Source organism: Castor canadensis, chromosome 8 (assembly GCF_047511655.1).
Source record: "Castor canadensis chromosome 8, mCasCan1.hap1v2, whole genome shotgun sequence".
Lineage (NCBI taxonomy): Eukaryota > Metazoa > Chordata > Mammalia > Rodentia > Castoridae > Castor > Castor canadensis.
This window is the reverse complement of record NC_133393.1, coordinates 105,324,672-105,341,145: the sequence shown is the minus strand read 5'-3', so window position 1 is coordinate 105,341,145 and position 16,474 is coordinate 105,324,672. Positions and strand designations below refer to the sequence as shown.

The window sequence follows — 16,474 nt, the reverse complement described above, 5'->3', positions numbered from 1 at the left end:
GATTTACATAATCCACCCATTTCCCCTATTCTTAGATGTTTACAATCTTTCCAAAGTTCCACTAGTAAATTCACTATTAGATGTTTACAATCTTTCCAAAGTTCCACTAGTAAATTCACTATTTCAATGAACATTCCACACTTAAAGCTTTTACTATCATTTCTAACTCTGAAATAGCTAATATTACTTTTCAATATGTAATATTCTTTGATGAAACCTGGTAATGGTGATTTTCTTGAGTTCAAGATACCAAGTTTCAAGCACTAATTCATTCTTAAAAGATGTAATCAGGGTTAATTTGATAAAATTCAACACCTGCTAATAATTTAAAAAAAACGTTTAGCAAGCAAAAAAAAAAAAAAAAGATTTACCTAATCTGTTAAAAGGTACCCACCAGAAACCTCAGCAAACCCCATCCATGATGATTCCCTGAAACATGAGGACTGAGATATGACTTTCTTTTCTATTTTTTTCCTATGTTGGCCATCAAACCCAGGACCTTGTGCAGGTTAGGCAAGTGTTCTACCATGACCCACATCCCCAGCAGCAATGAGATACAAACAGACATTATCAATGCTTCCAGCAACACTGGTGGTCCCACAAAGAAAGAAAAGGAAAAGAAATTGCTGCCTCTTCCAGGGCGTAGAGAAACAAGCATCCTCATTCACTGTGTAAGTTCAGTCTTTAAGGATGGCAGTTTGGAGGGGGGGGGGTGTCTCTATACACACGTGTCTTAAAATGGATGTGTTTTTGACCTTGCAACCCTCCATAACAGCTCCCAAGAACACAATTAAGGCTAGGTACAAAGATATAATTATTACGACATTTTCCACTACTATCTACAACCAGAATCCCTGTTTGACAATAAATTACTGATGTGATTCTGGTAAGAACAAGCAATAGAATACTAGTCACTGAAAATGATGTAGAAGTTGGAGTTGGAAATTCAGATTAAGCTTTTATGTGGAACATATCTTTTTTTTTTTAACTGACCTCATGATTTTATTTTCATTAAAAAAAAAAAAAGATGGATCTTAGAACTTGATCACTTGCCCCTTTCTCTTCTTATCTCCTCCCAGTTCAAAATGCTTGCATGTTAGTACCCAACATCCTCTTAGATCTGCAGTTGGGCTCAACACACTCAAGCCTTAGCAAAATTTTCTTTGTAGTTTTAGCTATTTTTCTGGAAAATTGGCTTGGTCTGTCCACCATAGCCACTCTGTTCCTCTCATAACACCATTTTCCCTGGGCATACAGGGTATCCTCGTCCTTCCTGTTCTCTCACTTTGTGAAGATGATGCTCGCCACACTTTTTACAGAAAGTCCAGCTGGTTTTAGGAACGTTAACGATGATTACAGGAGGACTATCAGCACCAAAAGAAAAAGCAAGCATATCTTTTTGTAGATGAGTGTGTGCATACACACATGCACACACAAAAGATCTATGCCAGAATATCTATGACCCCTTGAGTTGTTTTCCAAATTTTTTAAAACAAGCATTACTTTTCTAATTAGGAAAAAATATTTTTTAAAAATTTTTTAGCATTCATATGTGCATACAATGCTTGGGTCATTTCTCCCCCCTGCCCCCACCCCCTCTCTTATCACCCACACCAACCCCTCCCTCTCCCTACCCCCTCCATACCCAGCAGAAACTATTTTGCCCTTATTTCTAATTTTGTTGTAGAGAGAGTATAAGCAATAATAGGAAGGAACAAGGGTTTTTGCTGGTTGAGATAAGGATAGCCATACAGGGAGTTGACTCACATTAATTTCCTGTGCATGTGTGTTATCCTTCTAGGTTAATTCTTTTTGATCTAACCATTTCTCTAGTTCCAGGAAAAAATATTTTAAATGTTGCTTTAAAAGACTGCTGTAGACAGCAAAGAAGTTTGGAAACCATGGAAGAGATTTTTTTTTTTTTTTATGAAGGGAGATGGTAGCAGCTGTACACTTGCCACAGCTCTGGGTTCTTGTGGACACTCCTCAAGATCATGAAGCTAAAACACATTACTCTATTTCATTAAAGCAAAAGAAAATGGTAGGTCTAACAGTTAAGTTATGTGCTCTCTCTCTCTCTCTCTCTCTCTCTCTCTCTCTCTCTCTCTCTCTCCTGCTATTCTGCCCATTCTGGGCAGGTCACAGTGTGCCTGCAACCTAGTGATCAGACTGGGGGAAATGGAGAAATGGAGCTTACTGGGCTGTTTCCCTGGTTCATGAGACCAAGTGTGGATGGGGGAAGGGGAGAGGAAAGAAGGGAATGTCACAGCAGTGTCGCATGCATGTATTCAAAAAATAACACAACTGCTACAACAATGAGAATCTTTATGCATATATCTTTGTAATCAGTACAATTCTTCAGAACAAGAGACAAAAAAAAGAAAGAAAGAAAAGGAATACAATGTTCCAAACAGTAACAGCCCATAGGTAGACATTACAAACTTGGTTTAAATCATCTGGAGGCTTTTTAAAGAGGACTGAGGTGCAGAGTTGACTCCCAGAAAAAGTGCTGAGAGTACAGACATACCTAGAAATAAACTGCCACTTGTTAAGTACTTCTGGTGTTTGCATACAGTGTCCAATACATGAGGAAGATAGCAAGTCCATTACTGGCCTTTGTACATGCTGTGTGGGAGAGGCTACTGCAGATTTTATTTTCTAAAGTAGGCAAGGATAAATAGACTCACATTGTGATTACTTAGTACAATGCATGCACGTGTTATTGGCAGTGCTTAGCAGGAATCCGTGGCATTTTTAAGATTCTGACAAGGTCTTTTTTACCTTAAAGGACTATTAGCATTTTGGTTATTTGAACCAGGACTTACCCGACATCATGGGCCATCTCACCCATCTGCTCAAGAAGGGGGTGAGAAGAGACAGTGCACAACCTGTGCTGCCCACACTGACAGCTGGGAAATGTAGCTCCCAGAGCCAAGCCCCCCACCCGGGGGAGCTGGTGAGCAACTCCAAAAGAACAATTCCCTACTCAAGTCAGGCATCCCTCTGGGGAAACATGACTATTAGGCTCATTTGGGATGAGGGGAAGAAAAGATAATGAGGTGGAGTCATTCTTATATTTAAAGTTTAGCAGATGGAAGAAAATCTTGTCATTTGCTTAACTTCAGAAACCCTGGTGGGCCTGTCTCCTGGGGGTGGAATGCAAAGTAAGCCCAACTCTCCACCCACCCCCTTCCCAAGAAAACAAGCCGTGGGTGTGGCTGCTTGTTAAGATGCTAACTTCACATGGCACAGAACTCAAGGCCAAAACTGCAAGGACTTAGTCACACTTTCCATCTTCGGTTCCTTTGGGGGTAAAAATGGCTTTTCTCACTGCATATGTCCTTCTTGTAAGAAGCCCACACAACCAGGTTCTATTTTATTATAAAAATGAATGCCTCTCATAGTAAAAGCCCTCTCTAAAACTACGACTTTGGCTTCAGAATTAGCCGACTAAGTAGCTCAAATTAATATTGACCGCATCATCAATATTCCTGCAAGCACTACCAAGATCCAAAAATGAAGATGAAAATCTATTCCAGTGATGGTGGGGACTGAGCAGTGAGCCCTTTCTCCAGTCAAAGGACACGTGCATGAAGCTTTTTGAAAATGAACTAGAATTTCAGGATAAGGACAGAGCTTGTTTTGTGAAACATCATAACAGGACTCTGCACCATCTGGAAAAAGGTCCTTTGAGTCAGGAGGTGGTATGGTGAATGGCTTCCCAATCTTGGTTTGTACAAAGCTCTATAGTTGATGAATTTGTGCTGCAACAGCAATAACCCACCTATTGCACTGGAGGAAACACAGCTAAGTCACATGGAATACAGGGAGTGTTTACCTTGGATAACTGATATGCTACTTCACCTCTGTGTGGCTCAGAGTTCCCAAATGCATAGTAGAGACAAGAGGTGCTATCTCTGACCTGCTGGGACCAGGGCAGGAGTGGAGTGGGTGAGTGAGAACTAGAAAGTTACCGGGGCCTTCTCCAGAGAAAGGCAGTGTTCAAGTAACAAAGTACTCCAAGCAAAAAAGCACAAAATTCAAGTAACAGATTTGCAGGTGCTGTGTTCTGGCTTCTGAGCAGAGGCCAGTGTGTCTGCCGTGGAGAGCTGGTAGGTAAATGTGGAGCATGACAGGCTTCATGCAGACCCTGTGGAGTCTTCCATACCCCCGAGGATCAATGCTCTCAAGGGAAGAAAATGAAACTGGGGAAATCTTAGTGGTGTCAGCAAATGGTTCAGAGTAATTGTTCAATGTACATCCCATTTGGGTTCTCTGCATATGAACTTCAATTTGGTTCTCAACCTAAATTTCAACAGATTAAAGGTTTTTTTTATTTCACAGGTAGAAATAGAAAGTTAAAGAAAGGTTATCTTGATTTTTTTCTTCTACACATTTGCATAAGAATAAAAAACAATCTGGAGACAAGTACTGAGGGAAAATTCACAGACACAAACAATCCTTTCCGATAGAGCAAGAAGAAGAAAATCAGGAAGTCTTTTGCAACTAAAAAACTTACTTGCTTTTTATAGTTTCAGTTCTAGCAAGCTGGTGTGGGCATGCTCGAGGATTAGGAACACCCAGAGAATTGGCAGGTTTGGGGTGTTGTCACAGGGATCCTGAAAAGGCCCTCAGAGCAGAAGGACAGAAGAGGGCTTAACAGTCTAGATGCAGTCCTTTTTAAATGGATTAAAACTGTGAAACTTCACACATGAAAACCACAAGATTTATTTTGTCACAAGAATCCACTTTATCAGTTATTGAGTGCACGGGAACACAGCCCTACTCTAGCGCCTTTGATAAAACTGCCAATTTCTGTTGTACTGGGCTGCTGTTGCTCATCTCTGAACCTCTCTAGTCTTCATTGGACAAATAAAAGTGGAAGGTTACAGGTGGAACCCTTATGCCACCATGTCAAGGTGAGTCCAGACACAAAGTTGCTGGGAGACATCATCGTTTCTTGGTGCCACTGTTCCCACGGCTGGATTTGCTGAAGCTCCTGCTCATCTGAGGGAAGTGCACAGTTGGGGTTCTTTCTGTGGGACCGTATAACCCCAAATTCCTGGCAGTAGCTGATTTCCGCAGTGGCTTGACGCTGGGGAAAGGGCTAAAGATGGGAGTTTTCGAGTGGCTGCCTTGGGGAGGTTTGCTGGTGACACTGTTTTCTCTGGGAGCTTCAGGTGGCTCTGGGACATGCTGTTGGCAGGGCAGGGGTACACTGGGCTCAGTTTCAGCAGTGGCATCCCGTTGGCTCAGTTCCAAGGCTTCTAACTTCACCTGAACCGCAGCCACATCGACGTCAGCATCCTCAAACACTGGCTCTGGAGACTGTCCTTCAATTGTCCTCACGGTGCTGCCTTCAGAGCGGCTATCTTTTCTGTGAGTTGTTGCTGTACAACCGGAGGAAAACACCTCTGCTACCCCAACGCTGTTAGTCTTGCAGCCCTCGTTCTGCTCTTCTATCAACCCTATGGTGTCCCCACAGCCCAGATGACTCTTGGTCCTCGGCATATTCTTTTTGTGGACTCGGATGTGAGTCCGCCATGGAGAGTTGAGCTTTGTTTTAAGGTCTTCGTAGGGGACAGGAGATATTTTGCCTCCTGTATGGCCAGGGATATGAATGATTGCATTCTTGGCTGCTCTGTTTGTCATTTTCATCTTCTTCCCTAAAAGAAGGTGGTTTATAACTGGAGAATTGTTTACCTGAGATGGGAGAATGCTGGTCACTGGCCCTTTGTCTGAAAGAAATGTTGAAAAGTTGTGTGAAACATACCAGAGAAACACAGTCATCTGAACAACAATCACCTGGAGGTCCCCATATCCTGTCCCAGGTACTGGCAGAGCATGTGACTGAGGACAGCAGAAACTGAATTAAACCCCAGCACCTGGGGTAGTAAGACCCTCCTTTTCAAAGAGACAGAAACTACAGGCTGGGGGGTTGTTATGGTTTGGATATGAAGTGTTCCCCAGGCTTGACCCCCAGCTAGTGGATCAAATACTTGATGGCTGCACCATGAGGCATCTGACCTGATCAATGGATTCATCCATTGATGGATTAATAATTTAATGGACCATTTGGAGACAGTGGAAACTGTGGATTACGGGGGCATGCGTTTGACGGGTGTACCTTATCCCCAGCCTCTTCTTCTTTCTCTGTCCCCTGGCTGCCATGACATCAACTGCTTTCCTGTACCATGATGTTCTGCCTCACTACCTCAGGGCCATGGCAATGGAGCCAGCTATGGACTGAAACGAAACCATAAGCTAAAGTAAATCCTTCCTCCTTTAAACTGTGTCTCTCAGCTTTTTGTTCCTGTAACGAAAGGTCTGATTGACACAATATACAAAAAGAAACAGGGACTCTCCTAACCCCTCTTTACTAATGAGATTCCATAGTACTTTTTGAAGAGAGATTTTATCTCTAAGTAGCAACCTCAGAGGTCTGGTATCTCAGAAAATCTTTAAAACATTTTAAAGATAATATGACAAACAATCTGACCACATGGATTATCACATGTCAGCTTCTGAAAGGTAGGAAAACAATACACTGCATATTACAAAATGAGAGATAGCAGACTGAGATAAGTTTTGAGATCAGTGGAAACCATGATGGCTAGTGCCTGATCCTAAATACAAAAAACCAATCCTGTGTCCTCAATTGCCTTTGAAGCCAACTGTCAACTGGAAATCAGGATGGGCTTTGTTTGCCAGGAGGGTAATGTTGATGGTACTGGGGTTGACTAGACCCCTATTTCTGATACAGCATTTACACATGCTGGGCCCCAGAGATGACAGCAACAACCAGAAGCAGTAGGAAGAAGGTCCCTCCATCTCTGTGTGAATACCCTTTTTCCCTGACATCCAAGTATCTAGCTAGCCTTCTTCTACCTTCTCTACTCATACAATCTGTCTCAGGCCACATCTCAGTCTGTACTGAAAAGTTTGATCACTGTCTCCTTCCCATGTCCTATTACCTCCCTCTGTTATTTTACTGTCTCTGTAATTGACCCTTACACTGCCTGTCCTCATAGTTCCTCAACCTTCCCATTTCCATCCTAGACCTTATCACCCAACTCTACCATATATGAAAATTTAACTCTAATATTCCTCTCTTTGACACTTCTAGCTCTCAGGCCTTCAGTCTAACTATATCTAGTACAAACATAAGGACTTCTGGAACCTTGATCCCTTGATGTTCTCATAAGTCTTCAGCTCACTTATAGCTCTACCCTGTGCTGATCACATGGACTGCTATCTGACCCACCACCATGTGTGCCAGACATCCATATCCCTCTGTGTCACACATTCCTGGCAAAACTCCAACTGTGAATCCAAAAATCCACATTCTCTTTTCTGAAAACAGGGCATTCGAATGCATGACTTCCTATTTCTCTGGATCCTAAATGCCACCAAATGGTCCTTCTCTTTTCTCTCTCCCATTGCTCTCAGTGACCTATCAAAATCTTCATTACTTTCCTTAAACTCCTAACAACCTCCAAAGTACTCCTAACAAATAACTTTTCCCCTGATTTCTCCACAAAAGCAGAAGCTTTCAGGTCTAAAAGGCCTTGACTTCCTGTCCTCCCTAACCTAGGAAGCTGATTCCTCAACCACCATCCTCACTACATCCCAGTAAGTCTCAGAAGCTGAGGTCTTCTGCCTGTAGTGCAGGTTCTATCACTTCACCTGGGTGGCTAATCTTATCCTATACCATCTCCTCTAAAACCCTGCTACTCAAAGTGTGGTCTCCACCCAGAAGCATAAACTTCATCTAGGAGCTTACTGGAAATATATAATCTCAGCCCCACCCACCCCAAACCTACAGAAACAGGCTTTGCATTCTAGCAGATCCTCAAGTGATTTTTATGCACACTAAAATTTAAGAACCATTGCTCTACAACTTTGCCTCTGAGCAGCAATCTCTCCCCTTAAGAAGAACCACATAAATCATGGTCTAAAGAAGAGATTAGCACATTTTTACCTCAAAGGAGTCACTGAAAATACTTTAGTCATTGTTGTGTAAAAGCAACCTTAAATGACATGTAAACAAATGTGTGTGCCTTTGGTTTTTGTTTTGTTTTTATTTTGCTTGGTTTTTTTATGTGTGTGCCTTTGTCCTAATAAAAAGTTTATTTACAAAAACAGGCCATGGGCTGGATTTGGCCTATATAGGCCATGGTTTATGATCTCTGACTACAGTACAAGTCACTGAGATAATTTAATACCCAAGGGCAATTATTTATCACCCCGCTTAAAGATGTTTTTCAGTTGAAAAAATGATTACATAAAGAATCATCACACTTGGGTTCTAGCCCTAGCCTAATCAATCACTCACTATACTGTAAAACCCTAGACCACTATCAAGCCTTCCTCATAGACTTGAGGACAAAATAAGGAAATGAATGTACTAGTGTTTTGAAAATTAAAGTGTTGTCATTGTAAGTTGCTTTGTAATTGCTTACTAATGATTCAGGATAAAGTAAGAACCTTGGAGAGTTGCCTATTCCTTTGATGAGTAGAAGGGGAATTCAGTTTTTGCACAGGATCAGTCACATGCTCGCCAGTCACTTAAAAACATGTCAAGGTTATATCTTGGTTAATTCTGGATAGGCATCATTTTCATTAGGATATTCACTTAGAACAAGAAAAACCACTCCCCAAATCAGCATTCATTAAACAATAAAGCCAATTGTTCACCGAGATTTTTGGAATTAAAAGAGCAGTTTGACAATCCTTGGAAAAGAGCATCTCCAACCACATTAGAATTCTTCTTAGTACACTCTTAACCCTTAGTGAGGCACAGGCTTTCTAAGGGTTTTTCCCCTTTTTCTCTGATGACAACATCTGTTATACTACTACGTAAATGACTAGAGAAGAGCTTAATTTACTAGTGCACAGACGACTAAATTCTATTTTCAAATGCATGAAATGTCTAAAATTTCTCGAGTCCAAGGATTGCAACATTCTAATACAACTCGCATAGTAAAGATGCATTTAATACCATCCATTGCCTGTTCCGTGGGACCTAAACAGAACCCATGGTCTTTTTCTTCTTTAGAGCCTGATAAAATAAAATAAAAAAAGAGAGATGCTCAACACGCCAGCTGACTTATGGGTGCTGTGCTATGACACCATCCTCTGATCATTTGTCCTTCATTGCACAAGTTGAGATTGAGTCAAAAATGACTCAAACAAAGAATCCCATTACCTGCCCTGATGTACACCTGGTGGACCTGCTGCTGCTGCTTCTTTTTGATTCGAGAGTACTGCCGCTTCAGGGCGTTGATATCTGTGGTCATTCGTTCCATCATCATGCTGTTGAATGCAGCATGATATTCACTGCGACAGGAAGTGATCGCTCCCGGACTCAGTTCTGCAATGTTGTTTGATCTCAGACTCTGCTCCTCGTTCGGCTCTGCGCTCAAGGAAGAGACATAAAATGCTGGTCAGTGGAGGGGAGTGGGATCAAATGGAAATTAATTACCCTACCACCCAAGGAGGTATCTTAATCGCCAGGATGTCCTAAACCACAAAAACATGCCCTAGAATTTGTCTAGTGTTTGTTTTGATTTGCCCCTGCATTTTCTTATTTGCCTAATTGTGGGTCTGAAATGAGCCGTGTTGTCTCATTGATTTTGTTACCACTTTATTCACTTTGATCAACTGCCTCCAGATAAAAATCGATGCCATTTTTTAAAATTCCTTTAGAAAAATGCAACACAGATGTCTAAAATCATTGTGCAATTGTCACACAACTGTGTGAGGATTTATAAGGGATTGACAGTTTGTAGAGTTTACACAGCCATTAAAAGTGCACTTCTCAAGATAAAATCAGTAACACATTTTATAGATTCATCGAGACTTTGGGACTACTGTACCACCAGAAATGAAGTTTTTGTTCATTTAACAAACACTTTCTGACTATCTGTTCTGTGTGTTGTCTGATGTGGCTTGTGCTCCTGTGACATCTACAACAAGCTTGTGTCTTGGATTACATCCAAGAAAGAGAGCCATTCCTATGGGAAGACCATACAGGACAAAGGGGAGAGAACCAACAATACATAAAACTGTTCTGGACACCAGCTAAAGAAAGCTGGAGAGATTTCCACTATTCTAACACCTGCTGAGAGCATCTCTCAGATAAAAGCAAAATGTCTCATACATTTACTTCATTTGTTACTGAAATCATTTCTCCAAGGAGAAGAAAACTGAAGAAGGAACTACCAATTTCAGCAAAATCAGTAGGAAAGACTAAATGAATTAGGAAAAAGTGGTGATGTCATCCTGAGGCACATAATTGCACAGAAAGAAAAGCGAAAAAAAAAACAGAACACAGGCCCACTGCAGAAGTGCAGATTCAAAAACTTTAGCATTAAAAATGCATATTGATCCATGTCTAGAAACCAAAAGCTGAAATTCAGGCAGTAAGAAACAGGGTGGAGAGTATTATAGAAGTCAAGAGTATCCTTTCTGGGTTCAGATTTTTAAAAGCTATTTTAAAAGATAAGATAAGAGCTGGTGGCTCACACCTATAATCCTAGGGAGGCAGAGTTTAGGAAGATTTCAGTTCAAGGTCAGCCTGAGCAAAAAGTAAGCAAGAACTCCCCTTAACAAAAAAAAAAAAAAAGAAGAAGAAGAAGGCCGAACATGGCGACTCAAGCCTGTAATTCCAGCTATCCAGGAGACATAAGTATGTATAACTCAGTCCAGGAAGACCCAGGCAAAATTCTGAGACCCCATCTCAAAAATAACTGGAAAGTAAAAAGGGCTAAGGGCATGGCTCAGACCTAAGTTCAAACCCCAATACCACCAATAAGAGAGAGAGAAGGGTACATACTAAGGACATACACACAAAGCAGTGTGAAGCTATTAAACAGGTTAGAACTCAAAACAAGCTAAGGCTTGGAGAAAAAACCCAAAACTATCACAACCAAAAAAGCAACAGCAGCAGCTGCTACTGCCACCTTCTAAACAAGAACCAAACAAATGAGAAGATAACGCCATTTCATCAGAACAGTAATACAAAGTTAGCAAGCAGCAAAGAGAATGTAGAGGTGCCTGTCTCTGAGCCTGTTTCCATCCTCTCTGAACAAGAAGGATGGCCTTCCACCTAGAAGGAAGAGCTGCCACCAAAGACAGAAAAAAACATGGTGAGAGAACCAGACTGCTTCCAGAGTTCCTTACTTTGATAATCCCTGCCCACAGGAAGTCTATTGCATGCAAAAAATAAACAAAACATGGCAAATAAACAAGACAGAGCACCACATTTTAAGAGGGACATTATGAAATGAGAGAGCGTCTACGGTGAAGTAATATAATATAAAGATCTCTGGAAGTCTTATCTTATGAGAAATGTTTAAAGAAATTCTGAACTTGGGCCTTAGAGAAGGCTATGGGAGATATGATAGCTATCTTCAAAGATTTGAAAGATGTCAGGTAGCAGAGAGAGTAGACTTGTTCTGTTTTGCTCCAGAGGGAAGAACTATTAGAACCGGTAGGTAGAGATTATCTCTTTGCAACTAGAAATCCTAGGCTAAGGGGAAGAATCTAGCAAATGTCTTGTGAAATAATGAGTTGTGTGTTACACAAGAAATTCAAGTAAAGGCTACCATATTGTTTTATATTTAAAGGTTTAGTCCTCTAGCAGAAGAGAAGCCAATCTAGGATGAATTCGATTAAAGACAGAAAGTGTTAAGCAGCTACAAAATGCCAGGCTCTATCCTGAGGAACTGAATGCAAAGTTGAATCAGATTACTGGAAAGAAAAAAGTCACTGTGAAGGAAATGAAAAGTGCATTATGTGTGCAGCACTTAATAGTAGAGTAGTGTAGTGACCAGTTCCAGGAATTCCTGAGGCAGGCAAGGGACACAATAATAATGCCCTGTGGCAGGGAACCAACAAATTGAGATAATCTAAATCAAGAGCCAGCTCTTTACCTTTAATCTGCTTTTGATACTTCTGCAGTTCAGGTGCCAGGAGCCCACTGAAAGGTCCAAGACACCCCACTGCACTGGCAATAGCATCTTCATCGTCTGCGTCATTCTCTTCATCACTGTCTCTGACCTTACTATGTCGTCTTGGAAAACAAAAGAAGAAAAAGGAAGTCAAAGAAAATAGTGGTGTTTTAAAAACAGTGGTTAATACAGGTTCATGGTTTAAATTATATGATTTATAAAAAAGTGTCCCTCCCATCCCTGCCAATTTCTACCCAGTTCTAATCCTAATCCTCACAGGTAAAATTTGTTACCCTTTTTTTTATGTATTCTTCAATTTTTCTATGTATGGATAAGCAAATATAACTACATAATTTTCTTTTTGTCTTTGTGCATAAATAGTAGCATAGTATATATATTCTTCTATATCATACTTTTAGTCATATAAGATACCTTTCCATATTCACATAGGGCTTCCTTATCCTTTTGGACCATTATTTTACAACTCTCTGGTTTTTCTTAAAGTTACTTTGCCCAAGACTCAAACACTTTGAGTAGCAAGTCACTGCTAATGAGATCACAGAGAAGAACCTTGTATTCTAGAGCTATTTACTGTTAAAGTATGATTTTATTTATTTATTCATTTTCTTTGTGGTGCTGTGGTTGAACTCAGAGCCTCTTACATTCTAAGCAAGTAGAGGGGTAGAGGGGCTCCACTCCCGCACCCCACCCTCAGGTTTCCTCATTCTTTTTTATAGCTGTATTATATGCATACAGCACTAGGCTGCTAATGGTTTCCAACATTATACTATTATAAACAATACATGCTGTCTTTGTATGTGTATAAAAGAAATCTGCAGGATAATTCATAAGGATAGAATTGCTGAGACAAAGGATATATGCATTAGTGATTTTGACAAATATACTAGATTGTCTGCCACAAAGCCTTATCAACAGAGTACATTATCAAGCTTTTGAATTTCTGACAATTTGACAGGCAAAAAAACATAATCTCAATTTCTAGTTTTAAGCCACATTTATCTTAGTACTAATGATGTCGCCTTTTCCATAAACTGCATGTTCACATTCCTTCATCTTTTTTAACTGGGGAGCCAATTATTTTTATTAATTTCTAGGAGTTAGAGGCATCAGCCCCTATTTAATGTAGGCATTAATTTTTCCATAAATATTTTTGAGTCTGTTTATACAGATTTTGTTTAATTCTGTTTTGGGTTTTATCATGCAGAAAATTATTTTTTAAAGTACTTTAATTTTCCTTCATTTTTAAAAGAACTAGCAGAATTCTCTCACATTTTTTTCTGCTAATTATTTCCATTTAACACGTTCACCCATATGGAATTCATTCTGATATATGGTACGAGGTGTGATGCTAACTCTCTTTCCAGTTTAAGAATCATTGGTCCATTACCAATGGGCCAATTACTAAAAAGTTTATCTTTTCCACTGGGTGCCCATGGCTCAGGCCTGTAATCCTTGCTACCTGGAAGGCTGAGATAAGGAGGACTGCAGCTCAAGATCAGTCCAGGCAAAAAGCTAACAAGATCCCATCGCAACCAACAGTAGGGCACTGTGGTGTGCACCTGTCATCCCAAGCTGCAAGGAAGGCTGAGATCAGGAGGATTATGGTTCTAGGCCAGGCAAGAAAGTTTGCAAGACTCTATCTCAACAGAAAAAAAGCTGAGCATGGTGGTGCACCTATCATCCCAGCAAGGACAAGAAGCATAAAATAGGAGGATCATGGTCCGGCCAAGCCTCAGCAAAAACCAAGGCCCCTATCTCCAAAATAACCAGGGCAAAAAGGGATAAAGGTGTGACTTAAATGGCAGAGCATCTGCCCAGCAAGTGCAAAGGCTTGAGTTCAAACCCTAGACCTACAGAAAAGGTCTACCTTTCCACCATTAATTGGATATGGTATATTTCACATACAATATTTTGTATATAGCACTGCATTTTAAATTAGCTCATCTGTTTATTTGTATACCAGTTTCACATTATTTTAATTTTTGAGATTTTACATATTTTATATCTTTAAGTAAGTTGTGAACTTGCTAAATTTTACTTTAGTTTATGTTCCAAACTTGTTTGGAAAGTATACTGCTAAAAATATCTCTTGAATTTAAACCAAAACCATTAGGAAAGACTTCAGATTTTAAGTACCAAAAGACTTTGCACATAACTTTAGGCCTAATAAATTCTAATTTACAATTACAAATAATAAAAAAAAGAACCTTACCCGGAAATTGTGGTGGGTTTAACCGTGGCTGGGAATGGTGTAATATTGTAGGTGTACTTCTCCCTCAACTCTGCCAATTGTGGGAAAGGAAATGGGGCCATAGAATAAACAGTCTGAAAAACAAAAGCAAAAATGCCAAGTCTGAAGCTGTGGCATGAAACAACTCTCACTAGTCCCAAAAAGTCATTACATTTTCATGAGGTCAAGGGCTCCTTACATGGCAAGTGGGAGCAATTCCACTTCAGCATCCACGTTAGAGAAAGACAAAGAATACTGCAGATTGAGTATCCCAAAGCCACATCCCAAATGCTCAAAAATCTGTAACATTTTGAGCACCAACAATGATGCTACAAGTGAAAACTTCTATACCTGACCTCAAAGAACTAGGTCACAGACACACACAGTTGTACTAAAAATATGGTATAAATAATGTGTAAAATAATTTTATGTGTAAAAGATGTGTAAAAGGTGCTATGAAACCTAAATGAACATTGTATTTGGGTCCCATTAATAATATGACCCAAATATTAATGTTCGGGTACCATTCCCAAGACTTCTTATTGTGGGTTTGCAAATCTCCCCAAAACCCAAAAAATCCAAACTCTGAATCATTTCTGGTCCCAAGAACTTTGGATGAGGGATTCTCAACCTGTATTAATAAATACAACAATGAGCCCTCAACTCAACCCAGCTGTGGCTAGGCAGTCCAACTGGTGAACACAGGTGGACTAACAGGGGGAGGCTGGTTTCCTTCTGTAGTTTGATAGATGGGTCAGCTCAGAAACCCACAGCTCCTGTCACCTGTATAACAACCCATAAATGTCCTTCAAAGGACAATGTCCTTTTCAGTGTTTTAATAATTTTTATGGACATTAATGTCAGCCTACTGGATAAAATTACATCTCCTGGATGATCTTTGTGATCAACAGCAAGTTTTCTCCACAGATATCACCTTTGCAAATTCCTGTGAATGAGTTCTAGGTGAAAATTGTTAGCTGTTATTTTTAAAGGAAAAAAATAAAGCAATAAAAAAGTGACAAGGTAAAAGGCATACACTGTCAAAAAAATCTATAAATAAAAATATGGAAAATTCTGCACTCATAATTTCAAAATTATACATCACCACATCATCCCATCATCAAGAGAAATTTTTTTTTTTTTTTGCAGTACTGGTGTTTGAACTCAGGGCCTACACCTTGAATCACTCCACCAGTCCTTCTTGTGATTTTTTTTTTTTTTTTTTTTCCCCGAGATAGGGTCTCGCAAACTATTTGCCTGGGCTGGCTTCGAACCACAATCCTCCTCATCTCTGCCTCCTGAGTAGCTAGGATTCCAGCTGTGAGCCACCAGCACCTGGCTAACAGAAATCTTGTGTGCTCTCTTAATTTTTGTTAAAGTTTAGTTACTCCATACATATTTCTTTAATCCTTCAGGTTTTAATTCACCAGCAAAAGTATACACTTTCATTTCTCCCAGTAAGCAAATCAAATATCCTGATGACATTTTTCTAGGAAAATATTTTAAAATGGTATTTTTCACTTCAGCAGGACTGTTTCTACACAGGCTTAGAGGTCGGATGAGTGTATGTTGTGGGGCGGGTTAAAGGGAGTGTGTGCTGCTGTTTCACTTTGTAGCTCAGTGCCACCACTGTGACAATCCATTGCAATTTTGATTCTAATAACCTGCACATCTGCCTGTCTGCAAAATTCCTGGTATCCACTCACATTTTATATACCAGCCCAAGATTCCAAGTAAGTAACTGCTGGTTACAGTTCCTTCCCTCCAGTTGTTTATGCTTATTGTGTAAAGCTCCACAGACTATAGGGACCACAAAAGTCACCCCTAAGTGTCTTACTACCTATGCCATATATGCAATGGTACCCAAAAGGCTGATAAGCAGTACAAATTTACTAACACAGTGCTCCCTCTGCTCCTGGAAAAGAAACAGGGGTCAACTAATCATGGTGGTCCATGCCTGTAATCCTAGGTGGGAGGTGGAAGCACCAGGATCAAGAGTTCAAAGTTAATAGAACACAATACCAACAAAGGGGCTGAGGAAGTGGCTCAAGTGGTAGAGTGCATGCCTCGCATGTTCTAGGCTCACACACACACACACACACACGCACACACACACAAAGAAACAAACAAAAAGTATCTGTGGCTCCTATTAGCATGAAGTGTGAGATTGCATCAGTCCCCAACACTTCTGGGCTTCCTTTACCTCATCTGAAAAATGCAGAGCGTGAAACTGAGAACCATGGTTACCTTGAGAGAAAGGAGGTGGTGG

At 40.3% G+C, this 16,474-nt stretch overlaps 1 protein-coding gene across 6 annotated transcripts in view; it reads right to left on the bottom strand.

The window, feature by feature from the left end:
- Positions 1–2,308: 2,308 nt before the first annotated feature.
- The window catches only part of Tbc1d30 (TBC1 domain family member 30), a 92,689-nt gene continuing 78,523 nt past the window's right edge, over positions 2,309–16,474 (bottom strand). For 4 of the 6 annotated variants that reach the window (XM_074083831.1, XM_074083833.1, XM_074083829.1 and 1 more), the window contains 5 exons: positions 14,188–14,300; positions 11,937–12,076; positions 9,209–9,415; positions 9,002–9,061; positions 2,309–5,738 (listed from right to left, as the gene is read on the bottom strand). In XM_074083831.1, coding sequence (XP_073939932.1) covers positions 4,951–5,738; positions 9,002–9,061; positions 9,209–9,415; positions 11,937–12,076; positions 14,188–14,300 — 1,308 coding nt within the window. In that variant the 3' untranslated portion in view covers positions 2,309–4,950. The remainder of the gene's footprint in view (positions 5,739–9,001; positions 9,062–9,208; positions 9,416–11,936; positions 12,077–14,187; positions 14,301–16,474) is intronic. The other 2 variants (XM_074083830.1, XM_020151641.2) reach the window with 1 other exon arrangement.